The following is a 15,564-nucleotide window of genomic DNA, read 5'->3' as shown; positions in this document are numbered from 1 at the left end:
AATACAAGAGGAGTGTTTGCTCCAGCACACCTAATGTTACAATTAAAGCTTTCTCGGTGGTAAGCCTGATAGAGACAGCTATCCTCTGGTCCCTGGGAAAGTGTCCCAGGGACCATAGACACTGTTATGACCTCAGGAGGGGGACTCTGAGTTCTGATCCCCCTCCCCCACCCCCTCACAGCCGCCACGGAAAATACTGCTCCAGCTGCTTCCCTCTGATCTCAGAGGGAAGGAAAAAGGGGGCATTCCAGTGAAGGGCTGGGGGAGAGGAAAGGCCAGGATATGAGAAATCCTTTGGCCTCCCCAGCCCCCCACCAATATGCCCTCTCTGGATGTCCTCTCTTTCCTCTAGAGGAAAATCATTTAAAAGGAGGATGGAGAGGCGAAAATTGCAGCAGCCTGGCAGGGCATTGGATACCTGGAAGTAGGGATGTACGAACTGTGTAAAATCCACTCTGTCTGTATTTCACAGGATTGTCAGGCACCTTTTGTTCTGTCGTCCACTCACAGACAAATGTGAATGTTTTCCCCTGTCATGCGGAAAAATATGCAAATAATTATGTAAGAGGTTTCATAACAATTTACATAGTTTACCTTAGTACGCAACATTTAGCGTGTTGTCCTCCATTCCTTTCAACTTTTCCTCAGCAGAAAATGGAGTATTTCCCTATGAATAAATATGCATAAATTTTGGAAAAATAAAAAAAATTCTGAAAGTCCATGGACTCCCCGCAGCCTGAGGGGGGTCACTCCGCAGCGGATTCCGCAGGCTGGATTCTTAGAAATCCAAGCTCATTTTAGTCCGTCTCGAATTTCCCCAGCATCCATACCTGGAAGCCTCTGCAATTGGAGGCTTCTTTCTAAGCATTTGTGGTTTCCATAGGATTGCACTGTAAGTTCAGTGGGGCTTATTCCCAAGTAACGGTAGAGGATTGCAGCCTTAGTTATACTCCAAGATAAATTCTTACAATATAGTGAGTGCCTCATTCCCAATGGGTAGAGACAGCAGCAGCCTTCACCAGCTCAGGAAATCACAAGCAGACATCACCAAAGGCTGGCTAAAGAGCAGGACCAGATACTTCTAAGAACTGTTCGCTCATATTTTCCAATTGTTGTTATTATTATTATTATTACATTACATTTATATTCTAGCTTTTTCCTCCTGTAAGGAACCCAATTATTCTCTAAGATAATTGAAGTGTTAATTCATAACTAGTCTCATATTTTTAGAAGACTGTACACAGTCCCAGTGTCTCCCTCACCCCCATCATACATCTGTACAGAGATTTAAATGTCTGCTTGCGGCTTATGTGTTAAGGTTTTTATGTACGTAAATCAAAATAACCATTTAAATAACCTTGCGGGGCAAACATGAAAAATGTGATTAGCCCTATAGTAATAATTATCATAATCTCTATAATTAAACAAATTTTAGGAACTTTTTTTTAAAAAGAAAACCAGGGTTTTGAAAAAAGAGTCAACAGCTTCAAAAGATTTTCGTAGTTTCTTCAAAATAATGTGCGTGACACTTTTTTTTTAATGTCATAGTTCATCTGTCTCTGTTGTCAGATAGTTCAGAATTAACAATACTAACATACAAAACATAATAAAAGTCCATAGTCCTAGTCAGGAGTGGGCAGACCTGGGTAGCCCCCTCTTCGGACCCACACACCCCCTGCTGCTGCACCACGAAAAAAGTTGCAGTTTGCCACCCAAACAAGCTATATTTGCCCATTCTAAGCTGCTACACCCTCTGCTGTTGTTACTCCCTAGCAACTGGTACTTGTAAAGGAGAATGGAAATAGATTGCTTAGTCCTTCTACCTTTTAGAACAGGGGTAGGCAACCTGGTGCCCTTCAGATGTTTTGGACTACAGCTCCCATAAGCTGCACTCAGCATGGCCAATGGTCAGGGATGACAGGCTTTGTAGCCCAAAACATCTGGAGATTTACTATCCCTGTTCTAGAACTTCCAATAATAGTTTCTTTGCACTTCCACTCACTACATCATGGGCGGAGCAATCCTATGGTTGTAGTATATGTCAGATTCCCCCTCCCAAGGCCATAGACACTCCTATGACCTCCGGAGGGGGAATTCAAGATTGGATCCTTCCCCCCCCACCCCTGCCCTCTCACAGCTGCCACGGTGCTTTTGAGGTTGCAATAGCAACCTTGGATGACCTAGAAGAGACCATGAAGGGGGCGCTCTGGTGGACACAGAGGGGGGAGGAGAGGCCAGGATCCATAGGATCCTTTGGCCTCTTCGCTGCCATCCCTGTCCACAATGAGGTAGTTCAGCAAGATGGACTCAGAGGCCCATCCAGCTAAAAGTGGGGCAGGAGGCAAAATTGGCTCTGTCCTCCCCCTGCCTTGCCTGGCTCTTGCCAGCAGGCCACAGGAGAGACAGCGGGCTCTGACTGCTCCCTACCTTGCTCTCCAATTGCTCTCCAAATTACTTTTGGGGATGTGCTTGCAGCTAGGAGAATGTGACAGATGCTGTGCCTACGGGTTGACTGGAACACTGAAAAAGGGGGATAATGAGGCAGGTCCTACGATGCTGCTGTTTGGGATGCTATACAATAATGATAAAAACTGTAGAACAGATTTCAGGGGTTTGGGTGCCACTAGGTTGTTACCCCTCCAGACAATTGTGCCTCTACAGGCACAATGGACCAAGCACTGCTTCTCTTAAAGCTGCCCTAAAATGAATGTAGGGGAGAATTTGAAGGAGTAGAGCCTGACGAATTATACCAACGCCATTCTGGTTGTTGTTGTTTTGCCTGTTCTCTCTTTTTCTTCTTCTCTATTTGTGTTCCTTCCTCTTCTGAGTATTTCACTGAGACCTGACAGAGAGCTGAGTAATGTCATATCCTCTGCAGAATAAGGAAGTCTCATTTAACAGATGCGAATTATTCACTCTTACATTTGAGCAGTGAGAAAAAATCAAGCAACTCTGCCTTTGTAATGCTATTCTGAATAACTTAATTATTTTGAATAATTAAGATGTTGAAGAGAAAACCCTCCAATGCTTCAGATAAGGAGAAACATCAAAAACCAAAGGTAAGAGAAGTTGGCATTTTTTAAAAATGACTTTTTGATGGAGAAGCCATACAGGTTTGACATCCCATTTCTGAGGTTCTCTGTGGGGGCACTTTCACACAAACTGCCCCTCACATAAAAATGAGATGGCAAAGTCACTGTGTATTTATTTCATCATTTATTGTATTTTTAATCCACCCAAGAACAAATGTTCTCTGGCTGGATTACAAATAGTTAAAAGAATAAAATATAATACATCTGGTTAAAAGAATTAGAGTCACCTTCCAGACTTCCTTCGGCTGGGACGACTTTTGTGTACATTACTACCCCCAAATACACAGCTCAGTCCCAAGTCTTAAACAAGTGGAAGTGGCCATGAAATTGTTTTCAATATGTTGTCTGAATTAATGCCCAGATTCAGTTTGAGCAAATTCTGATTGAGGCTCAAATAACCTACTAAGAGGGATACGTGTGCACCTACCTACCAATCAGATGGACAACACTGCCAGTGGTGATAGTGCCATCCCTGTGATTGGAGTTGCACATACGGGCCCCAGTCTGCTCCTGGTAACTGTACATAGCAATCATTCCCAGTCCAAAAGTGCACCTTCCTTGATTAGAAACCTATTTCCATGTACAGCTCTCTCTCTCTCTCTCTCTCTCTCTTATGCAGTGAATCAGGGCACGTACATATTAAAATATGAAAGTAGCCTTCTTAATATCTAATTTTATTTTATTGCAAAATAACATTACTGGATGGCATAAATATCAATTTAAAATGATTTATCAGTAGCCATACTGACGAAAAACAGAGGGCATATTTTCTCCACACTTTTGTGTACTCAGGTACCTGACAGTGTTAGGAAACTTAGGCTGCAATTCTATGCTAAGATACCTGGGAGTAAGCCCCATTGAACTCAATGGGACCCACCTCTGAGTAGATATGCATAGGATTGCAGCTATAGTAGATTAACATGTTGCAGAACTTTATGTGAATTAGCCATGGCTTATATAGGAACACTGCAGTGATTCCATATTGCAGCAATTCCTGCTTGTTTATGTAAACCAGTAATTCTGGTTTACAGTAAGCCAGTTTCTATTTAAAAGAAACCTTTAGTTTAAGGGTTTATCTAATGTTAGACTTCATTTCAATGGGTCTGCTCTTCAGCGAGACCAACGTTGGATATAACCCTAAAAGTGGAGGAAGCAGCACTTTTTTTTTGTCAAGAATAGTGCTTTCTGCTGTTTTAAAGTCTGAAACTTGTGGATTGTATCTTTAATTTGAAGCTGCTGGTAGTTTATGTTGTGAAACACCTTTGCTGGTAATCTCTTTCTGCCTGTTGGCATTATACCACTGTCCTTTCAAAACGTTTTTGTTAAGTTCTTATTTATTTTTCTTTTTGCTGTTCTTGTGTGTGTGTGTGTGTGTGTATATATGAATGTATAAAAATTACATAAACACAGTGAAAACAGTTTTTGCCAGGATTCTGAGGGCATCTCTACACCAGCCTAAAATTCTGCATTTAAAACGGGGCTTTCTGCTTCCATTTTAAATGCAGGATTACGACTCCCTTTTTCACCCGCTTCCTTTCCCCCCCTCCTCTTTCCCCCTCCTTCTCCCCGTATCTGAGTCTTCCACTATCTGTCCCTGATCTCGCTCCTCTTCTTGCCGCTTTTCTGCTTTTCACCGAGAGAACTCAAACGGAACCCAACGGGGTCATTTGATAGCTCATTATCTGCAGTCTATTTAAAAACGGGACAGGGGCATTTAATGCAGCAGACGTCTTGGAGGACCACGGCGTCATGTAAAGAGCCCGCAAACTTCTGTGAAGGAGCAATCTCAATCGCAGGATAAAAGCTCCACGTGAAGAACGCCTAAGTCCGTTGATTTCAATAGTAGAGTTAGAAATCTGGGACTTAAAAGGTTGCAATTCTAAACACATTTACTTGGGAGTAAGCTTCACTGAACTCAATGGGAATTATGTCTGAGTAGATATGCATAGGATTACACAGTAACTGTAGCTGGCTTGTGCCCCAGGTTTAGGATGTGTAACAAAGAAAGAAAAAGAAGAGCCCTACGACACACAACAGAGATGTCATTCTTATTGCCCCTCATTTTTTCTCCAACCCCCCCCCCCCTTCTTTCTTTCTGGCAGAATAAATTTGTGTATCATAGCAAAACCATTGTTTCTTGGGATTCAGAAGGATGTCCACAACCTGATCCACCTCTTTCCGTTTTTTGGTCATTTTTCTTTCTCTGTATAGTAAATATTTTCTAGTGTTAAAATATCGTTGTGCATTTTATAGTAAGTGGGTTGAATAATAAATTATAGCTTTTTAAAAAGTTTTGCAGGTGATAGATAACTATGGACATAGCACTGGTACAGCACCTGCTTGGCATGCACAAGGTCCCAGGTTCAATCCCTGGCATCCCCAGGAAGGGGTGTAAAAAAAACTCCTGTGTGAAACCCTGGAGACTCATTGCTGCCAGTGTTGACAATACTGAGCTAGATGGACCCATGGTCTGACTCAGGATAAGGCACCTGCCTATGTTTCTATCTTGTTTATGGGTGGATTCTGCACTGTTATTGTTACTATAAGCCAAGATGCTACTATTACATCTGAAATCTCCTGTACTGATGTAAAACAATTTATTTAATTTCAGGGCAGGGTTCACAGAGTAAAGTTCTACATCCTGGAAACTTTTAAGTTTACACAGCATGTCACTGGTCCAGGCCTCCTAAGACTGATTTTCTGATGACAAAAAGATTTTTCTCAGATTGAACTACACTCTCTGCCATCCACTCAGATAGAAGGAATGGGGTGGTGGTGGATGAAATGATTCTATTAATAGTAATTTTGAATAAATGAAGATTTTCTGGGATGAAAGGATAGATGAATCAATCCTCTTATGATTGATTTAAAAGAAGTCAGAGAGGAGGATAAAATGGATAGATTCATAACTGGTATCAATATTCATAAGTATTGTACTTGGCTGAGGTACTGAGGGAGGAATGGATTGATTGAGCATAGGATAATATAACAGAACATATATAGAACACATACCTTATGTCTCAATCTTACATTTTAATATAAGCAAATGTACCTGCAGAACACCTGTAGAACAAGTTAGAAGCATCTGCTTTTAGGAGTAAAGAATGCTATATGCATACATTTCATTTTAGAGAATTAACCTGTGGGGGAATCTATTTAAGGCACAATCCTATGCATGTTTAGACCGAAAAAAAAGTCCTACAACACCCAGCATTCCCCAGCCAGCATGGCTAGCTGGAGAATGCTGGGAGTTGTAGGTCTTTTTTCTGTCTAAACATGCCTAGGGTTGCACCCTTCATTATATGCAGAGGCCAGTGAGCAAGCAGGAGATGGATGGAGCCAATGGAGAGACACTCTTTCCCTCAGGTTTGGCTGTTGTTACTCTTTGACCAAAGAAACTGGTTTCCTTTAACATGAAACAAACATGAGCATATGTTGTGTTAGATTTATGTTGTAAGCTGACCTGGAAACATTTTTACCTTTTGGAGGGATGTAAATTAATTTAAATAAATAAATTTTCACACATTCGTTGAATCAAATTGTCTTGCACTGCACCAGGCCTCAAAACTTTAAAGATACCTTTGTTCCTCAGTAGGTCTCACAGTGTGTAGGGCAGGCCCAATGAACTTCACTAAACAATTGCCTACCATCCTCAAGAAAAACCCAAGCACATATGAAACAACTCTATCCCTGAGTTAATGTACTGAATACTTGCCGAGGGCTGGTAGGTCCAGAAGTTAGCTCCTGACTGCCACAGCATTCAGCGAGAAAGGTAGACCCAACAAGGATGGATTACTCCTTAGGTTTCTTCTCAAGATGAAAACAGCTGACCATTTACTGTCCTGTGTGTGGTGGCTCTGAACAGAGTACTGCCTCCAGAAACTTGAGATGTGCACTTCCACAATTATCCAGTCATCTGAGGAGGCAGGGGCCATGGTAGTACTCTATTCACTGTAAGCCTCGAGGGGTGCAATCCTATGCATGACTGGCTGGGGCATGCTGGGAGTTGTAGGACTCTTTTCTGTCGAAACATGCATAGGATTGCACCCTAAATGACTGGTTTCCACATGTTTAGAGCTTACATATGAGTATTCCATGACCACCATTCAGCAAATGGCCTTTCCAGTGAAGCACCAGTTTAGCGCTCTAGTGTTTGTTCTCCCCGTTTTCTCTACAAAACTTTGTAGGTCTCTGCTTATTTAGTATCTAAAGCAATGTCATTTGATGGGAAAGACATTTTATTTCGCCTAGTGTATTTATCATTTCTTTTTGCTATAACAAATATTTTGAGGCCTTTTACTACAGCTGGCCTAGTGTAAGGCCAGCAAGCCAGTACAAAATGTGTCTTCGCTATTCTGTTAGTTCCAGACTATTTTACACTGACTTGGCATGCATATAAATGCCAAAAAGGGGGGAAAAGTAAGACAGTATCCAGGTCTTTAATCTGAGAAGTGGAAAAAACCAAAGTAAAACCAATCCTGCGTTTGTCATGCTGAATTTTGCAACTTGTTTCCTCTAAGCAAGATTGTTAGCAAGCTTACCATATAGTTGGGAAATGTTTAAAGCACGCATCTATAGTTACAGACACTGTCAGAATTTCACAATTGACTTACTTGCATGTCTTTCTGGCTAGCCAGGTTTTAATGAAGCAAAGCTTGCATTTTAAAAATGCTACCAAATGCATGCTTAGCCATTTCAATATTTATCCAACAGAAATCTACAGTTCTTTTAATTTTGGGGTATGTACTTTATTTCTGATACACTTAAATTTTCCTGTGCCGCCCCCCGCCCCCTTCCCGGCATACACCACTTGATAAACTATTGCTGTTTATATTTAGGCTTTGCTTTCTTTTCTGGCTCTTCTTCTGTCCTTTAATAGCACAATCCTGTGCATGTTCACCCAAAAGTAAGTCCCACTGTGTTCATTGGGGACTTAGTTACTCCCTGATAAGTGTGCATACAATTGCCTCCTAAGTGCTTATTTCTTTTTTAATGTAGATATATTTTGCAATACGCACAAAAATGACAAACCGACTTTGAACATGGCTGTACATGATAGCCCATTTAAAAGAATGCTTGCTACTGGTTGAGTTTACTTGTTTTGGATTACCAGATAAACAAATACTGTATAAAGGATATTCCTATGATTACTTTAAAAAAGAGAAAAGAAAAGATAAAACTCTTTTTGCTTATTTCTCTTTTTGCGAAATATTTTCAAGACAAGTGAAACTTTCCGCTTTTCTTTTTAAGGGGAAAGGGGGATTTGTGTCATTTAAAGATATCTGACAGACCACCTTCTCCAGGATCAATTGGTCTGGGTACTGAGATCTGAGGGAGAGGCCTTCCTCTTCATCCCACCAATATGAGGTGTGTCTGGTGAAGATGTGAGAGGCGGCCATCTCAGTGGCTATAACCAGGGTGGGCAATGTCTCCAAGGTCAAGGGCCATTTTTCATGTTGGACAACTGGTTGGGGCTACATGTCTGAAGAGGGAGGGGGCTAGAACAAGAGTGGATGGGGCCTAACAAAAGGAGGTGGGGTTTAAACTGGGCAGGGCCAAAGCTGAAAGGTAACTAATAATTTTTGCAATCTCCTTCGTACTGTTACCTGAAGGGAGAAAAAACAATAGTCTGCTCACTGAGCTTCTACGTATGGAATATACTACAGGCATACATCTATATCTATATCTATATATCTTAACTAATGGGATGTCTGGGCGGGGTGGGGGGGTTCCTTTGTGAGCCTTGCTATGTATGGCAGAAAGGAAGAAGTTGCTACCCTCAGCTGATTCTCTATGTTCACATCAGTGAGTCTTGAATGGTGTGGACTCTTAGCAATGCAAAATGTGGGAGAACTGCTCCCAGCAGTTGTTGTTGTTGTTCAGTCGTGTCCGACTCTTCGTGACCCCATGGACCATAGCACGCCAGGCCTTCCTGTCCTGCGCTCTCTCCCGGAGTGTGCTGAAGTTCATATTCATTGCATCGGTGATGCTATCTAGCCATCTCATCCTCTGTCGTCCCCTTCTCCTTTTGCCTTCAGTCTTTCCCAGCATCAGGGTCTTTTCCAGAGAGTTTTCTCTTCGCATTAGGTGGCCAAAATATTTCAGCTTCAGTTTCAGTATCTGTCCTTCCAATGAGCACTCAGGGTTGATTTCCTTTAGGATGGACTGATTTGACCTCCTTGCAGTCCAGGGGACTCGTAAGAGTCTTCTCCAGCACCACAGTTCGAAAGCATCAATTCTTCAGCGCTCAGCCTTCCGTATAGTCCAGCTCTCAAAGCCATACGTTACTACTGGGAAAACCATAGCTTTGATTAGACGGACCTTTGTGGGCAAGGTGATGTCTCTGCTTCTTACTATGCTGTCTAGGTTTGCCATAGCTTTCCTCCCAAGGAGCAAGCGTCTTTTAATTTCATGGCTACAGTCACCGTCTGCAGTGATCTTGGAGCCCAAGAAACTAAAATCTGTCACTGCTTCCATTTCTTCCCCTTCTATATGCCAGCAAGTGATGGGGCCAGATGCCATGATCTTAGTTTTTTTAATGTTGAGTTTCAAACCAGCTTTTGCACTCTCCTCTTTCACCCTCAACAAGAGGCTCTTGAGATCCTCTTCGCTTTCTGCCATTAGGGTGGTATCGTCTGCATATCGGAGGTTGTTGATAATTCTCCCGGCAATCTTAATTCCGACCTGTGATTCATCCAACCCGGCGTTTCTCATGATGTACTCTGCATATAAGTTAAATAAGCAGGGTGACAATATGCAGCCTTGTCGTACTCCTTTGCCAATTTTGAACCAATCAGTTGTTCCATGTCTGGTTCTTACTGTTGCTTCTTGACCCTCGTACAGGTTTCTCAGCAGACAGGTAAGGTGGTCTGGTACTCCCATCACTTTAAGAATTTGCCACAGTTTGTTGTGATCCACACAATCAAAGGCTTTCGCTTAGTCAATGAAGCAGAAATAGACTTTTTCTGGAATTCTCTTGCTTTCTCCATGATCCAGCGAACGTTGGCGATTTGATCTCTAGTTCCTCTGCCTCTTCAAAACCCAGCTTGTACTTCCAGTAGTTCTCGGTTCACATACTGCTGAAGCCTAGCTTGTAGGATTTTGAGCATCACCTTGCTGGCATGTGAAATGAGCGCAATTGTGCGGTAGTTTGAACACTCTTTGGCGTTGCCCTTCTTTGGAATTGGAATGTAAACTGACCTTTTCCAGTCTTGTGGCCACTGTTGAGTGTTCCAGATTTGTTGGCATATTGAGTGCAGCACTTTAACAGCATCATCTTTTAGGATTTTAAATAGCTCAGCTGGAATGCTGTCATCTCCGCTAGGTTTGTGTTACTAATGCTTCCTAAGGCCCACTTGACTTCACTCTCGAGGATGTCTGGCTCAAGTTCAGTGACCGCACTATCATGGCTATCAGGGACATTAAGATCTTTCCTGTATAGTTCTTCTGTGTATTCTTTCCACCTCTTCTTAATCTCATCTGCTTCTGTTAGGTCCCTGCCTTCTTTGTCCTTTATCATGCCCGTCTTTGCACAAAACATTCCCTTGAGATCTCCAATTTTCTTGAAGAGATCTCTAGTCTTTCCCATTCTGTTGTTTTCCTCGATTTCTTTGCATTGTTCATTTAAGAAGGCCTTCTTGTCTCTCCTTGCTATTCTCTGGAACTCTGCATTCAGTTGGATATATCTTCCCCTTTGTCCCTTGCTTTTCACTTCCCTTCTTTCTTCAGCGACTTGTAAAGCCTCATCAGACAGCCACTTTGCTTTCTTGCATTTCTTTTCTTTGGGATGGATTTCGTTGCTGCCTCCTGAACAATGTTACAGACCTCCGTCCATAGTTCCTCAGGCACTCTGTCTATCAGGTCTAATCCCTTAAATCTATTCCTCACCTCCACTGTATATTCATAAAGGATATGATTTAGATCATACCTGAATGGTTTAGTGGTTTTCCCTACGTTCTTCAATTTAAGCTGAAATTTTGCAACAAGAAGCTCATGATCTGAGCCACAGTCAGCTCCAGGTCTTGTTTTTACTGACTGTATAGAGCTTCTCCATCTTTGACTGCAAAGTACATAATCAATCTGATTTCGATATTGACCATCTGGTGATGTCCATGTGTACAGTCGTCTCTTGTGCTGTTGTGCTCTTGTGCTCCCAGCAGTAGGTAGCACCAAATAGGGAGAGCATTTTCAGTGCATGTGCTCTCAGGTTTGGGAATTGCTCAGCACCTATGTACAGTTTGTAGAACTCCAGCAGTTCCATGCTGTTCTGAACTTTGCCTGCAGTTCATTGCTGCTTTCTAGTTCTATCAGCTCATGCCAAAACTGTTGGTGGCTCACAAGGCAACATCAAATGGAGTTGAAAGCATGTTTAATTCTACTTCCTTTGAGTGTAGTTCTTGAAATCTGTCCTGGAAACTGCGTATTACATTCTGGTACTCCTGTGCATACTGTGAAGTGGAATATGGATGGTTTCTGTGCTTTTGGCCTGTCAAGCTGATGGTGGTCTTCTGGTGTTTACTGTTTTTTTGTTATTTGGCTGGCTGCAGTTTTTATCTGGTTGCTTGTGTATTCTGATAGTTGTTTTCTATTGTATTTTATTGGCATTTTATGTTTCATTACTGTTAATGAACAGTAATGGGCACTGGGCACGTCAGCATGGAGAGGTGGGGTATACATTTAATAATACATAAGGGTGAAATAAACAAATGGTGTCTGCTTTCAAGTAAATGCTGGTCCTAGTGTAGGCCTGCCTGTACACAACTTGCAAGGCAGACTCAGATTATCAGTCCTGTATGGAAGACCACAAGGCAATGGATGCATCTCTCCTGCTTTGCCGTCTGCTGGGAACCTGGGCTCAAGCACCTTGCAGGTCACAATAGGGGGTTAGTCAGCTGCATGCAGATTGGTGGGTTGCATATTGTTCAGCACTGTTGTAGTATATCTAGAGCAGGGGCGCAAAAGGTATGGCTCACAGGCTGCAGGCAGCCTGCCAAGTCCCGTCTAATCCCCCTCGGCCCCCCCAGACCTCCAGAAAAAAAGGAAAAATGCTCTAGGAACAGGCTGTATGATTTTTGTCATAGAAGCCTTATTCCTAGAGCATCCCAGGAGTGTCCTAGGAAGCAGTGTTCAAGTCTCCTACCTGCTTCCTAGGACACTCTAGGAACAAGATTTTTATGGCAGGAACCATACAGCCCATTCCAAGAACATTCCCCCACCCCCTTTTTGCTTTTTTTCTGAAAATGTTCCAGTGCTAGGATCCTTCAGCAAGTGATCATCACTTGATTTCTGTACATTTGAATTGAAGATGGGCAGCTCATTGCAAGAACTGACTCAATTAGAAAGGTCTGACGTTCTATCTGTGATTATTCATTCACACATGTAGGTCATCACTTTATGTTGCAGTCCAATGGTGTCATTCTGCAAACTCAGTGCTAGTGGAGCTCATCTGAACCTTTCCGTTATGCAAGTGGCTGTGCATTATTCCCGCACAAGTGGTTGCACATTATGATTGTGCAAGTGTAATGCACAACCACTTGCACAACCATGCTTGCACAAATGTAGCTTTACTTGGATTCTCCCCTTGCACATAGTTTGGAACCTAGCTTCTGCTAGTGTAATGTTATTTGCACTAGCAGAATGGCACAGTTGGATACTGCCCATTCTATCATGAATATGCCCTTGCGAACAAGGCATAAGATGTGTTGCGAACTAATGGTTTGTACTTTTATAAATGCATGGGATGGAATTATGCTTATGGATCAGGTAGATTCTTTTTCATTTCCCGGTGTTGTTCCCCTTTATTCTGGTGAATAAAGTGAATTCCAGAAGAGCAGATAAAAAACTGAAATAAAAGTTTCTGCCATACCAAACATTCAGCATTATAATGTAAGGTTTTGAAGGCCACAATTTGCAATACAGAGATGGTATACAGTTAATGAATATTAACTAGGATTATGCTAAGCTTTCTAATGTTATTTCAAAGACATTTCAGAGGATCAGGCATTTAAAATAGAAAATTTTAGATTTGTTCAAGAAAACAGAGCCTATCATTAATCAGTTACTCTGTCTTAATATCATAGTAGCTAGTTTTTATAATGTATTTGGCAGTCATATTTTCCCCATTTGCATTTTATTCTAACAATAATGAGAGGTGATGAGCTGATGATAAACTATATTCTTCTGGCCTCCAACTGTGTAAATTTATGCTTAGAGGCAAAGATGGCACGTAGGACTGTCATGAAAGGTCTTTAGTACAACCTTCCAAGAAGACTGGCAAGGCGTTTGCAACTTCTGCAAAGTAGCCTAAAATAGATAACATCTGGCTATGAAGATTTCTGCTGGAAATACCTGTAAGCCTTATCAGATCAGACCTGCATGTGTAATACTGCAGAAACAAGCCTTGATATGCACAATTGCAAAAAGAACTGTGGGTGACATTACAGATAAGGTTTTTCTGTTTCCTCTGTCAATTAAAATAGGTCAAAGCTAACATTGGTTACTTGTGTGTGTACGTGTGGTCTGTTATCCAAAGCTCTCCCAACTATGCCGCCTATTATTTCTACAAAGATAGCTGAAGCACAATCCCGTGGAAAGGTTTGTGTCCTTTGGCAGCTCCCAGTATTTCAATGAGGCCTTCATAGAAGAACATCCTAATGGACTTTATTATGCTTGTTCTTCAATGATCATAGCATATTAATATGCTTAAACTTTCTTCATCTAATGATTTGTTTTTAATCCATATGTTTCTTTAATCATGTTCATATATTGCAACATTCAGATTTTTAATTTTAAAAAACCCTAAAGATAATTTAGGAAGTTATAATATTATATGTCTCTTGTAACAAGATGAAATTTTAAAAACTCAGTCATGTTAAAATAATGGGGAAAGGACATATATTTTGTTATGGCACTTTAGGCCCAGTTTGCTAACCTATCTCCCTATGACTGTAGAGATTCAAATCCATAATAAATTGTGTAATCAGTCTTGCTATTAGATTCCTAAAGGGTGATCAAAATGTAAAAGATAATTATGATACTTCTAGGCCACTTCTACATCATCAGAAAAGACGGAATGCATCACCAAAAAGAAAAGGGAACAAGGGAAGGAGGATGCAGATTTGCATAAAAATTGCACTGTTGATTTATATGTAGTACAGATTTAGGAATAAATATTATCATTCACAAAGAAATACAATACATCACCAAAAGAGGGAAGACTGAATGGTGCCCTATGTGCCTGCTCAAGCTGCTATCCAAGAGCTAACTGCTGATGGGCAATTTCAGAGTCCTTGCTCTCCCTCCTTACAGCTCTTTAGCCTGAACCTGGACTTGGGCTGTACAGCCCTTCAAACAGAGGGCTAAGTTACTTGTCTCCCTCCCATCTCACATAGTTTCACACGCACATCATGTAAAACACTGACTTTTGAAAAAGGCTGCACCGTAAGAATTAACACAGAGGATGCGGTTAAAGGTGTTGGGGGGGGGGGGGCACACAAAATTTTCCAGTAATCCATGTCAGAGAGTTCTAATCTACTAACCATACTAAAAAATATATTATTATTCTTACAGACAAATTAAGCATCCAACTAGGTGTGTGCACGTGTGTGTGTGTGTGTATGGCAGACATGCAAGAGAGTTAGTATCTACAGGTCTAATTGTCATCCAACTAGGTGCGCGCGTGCGCGCGCGTGTGTGTATGGCAGACATGCAAGAGAGTTAGTATCTACAGGTCTAATTGTCATAGTCTGACAGAATCAATTTTGATTATGTTCTGTCGTAGATTTTTCACCCCGACTAAGAGGCACTGCACCAGCTCACTGCTCTGATTTTAACATCTTGTAATTTCGAACATGATACTTCCATTCCCAGGTGTTCAATGTATTTCTACTATCTGTGTGAAGGAGGAGATGTGTGTGTGACATTTTCAAGGTCTTTCCTTGTTCTTTGTCCTTTCCCTGATTCACCATAAGTCTGTTGCTTATGTTTTCATGTATAAGACACAAAAGGGAATCCTGTATTAGGTCCATGATCCATGAACAAGTATTCACACTCAGATCTCCTCCCCCTTCACACAAATGGGAAACTGTAGCAGAGGCAGAAACTGCCAGATATCTGGCAGCCATCTGTAGCAGGCCCCAACTGAGGGATCTGCATGCAAGATCAATGAACGTTCCTGCTGCTGAAGGTGTCGCCACCCACTGCTGTGTCCCTCCCTCCCACTGATCATCTAGCTTTAGGGGGAAGAACAGCACTACCATAGATCAGTCTGCAGACGTGCAGGGATACTATAAGGAAATTATCCTTATCTTGCAGGCTGATCCACAGTGGTGCCCCTCTTCCACCTACAGTCAGGGCCAGAAATATTGGAACAAGAATAACTGTTTTGGCAGTTGGCCTCTGTACACCACCACATTGAAGTTGAAAGGAAACACACCCAGATGGGAGCAAAGTCGGGACTTTCAGCTGTAATTCA

The 15,564-nt window shown here is 41.8% G+C and overlaps 1 protein-coding gene across 1 annotated transcript in view; it reads left to right on the top strand.

Moving 5' to 3' along the window:
- The first annotated feature begins 2,920 nt into the window (after positions 1–2,920).
- The window catches only part of LOC146349803 (SAM domain-containing protein SAMSN-1-like), a 66,023-nt gene continuing 53,379 nt past the window's right edge, over positions 2,921–15,564 (top strand). The window contains exon 1 of the mRNA XM_084843520.1: positions 2,921–3,059. Coding sequence (XP_084699646.1) covers positions 3,003–3,059 — 57 coding nt within the window. The 5' untranslated portion in view covers positions 2,921–3,002. The remainder of the gene's footprint in view (positions 3,060–15,564) is intronic.

This window comes from Heloderma suspectum, chromosome 3 (assembly GCF_057233095.1).
Source record: "Heloderma suspectum isolate Gila_16-S chromosome 3, 16-S_ref, whole genome shotgun sequence".
In the NCBI taxonomy this organism is placed as follows: domain Eukaryota; kingdom Metazoa; phylum Chordata; class Lepidosauria; order Squamata; family Helodermatidae; genus Heloderma; species Heloderma suspectum.
The sequence above is the reverse complement of the archived record's forward strand: the minus strand, read 5'-3'. Positions and strand labels throughout refer to the sequence as shown.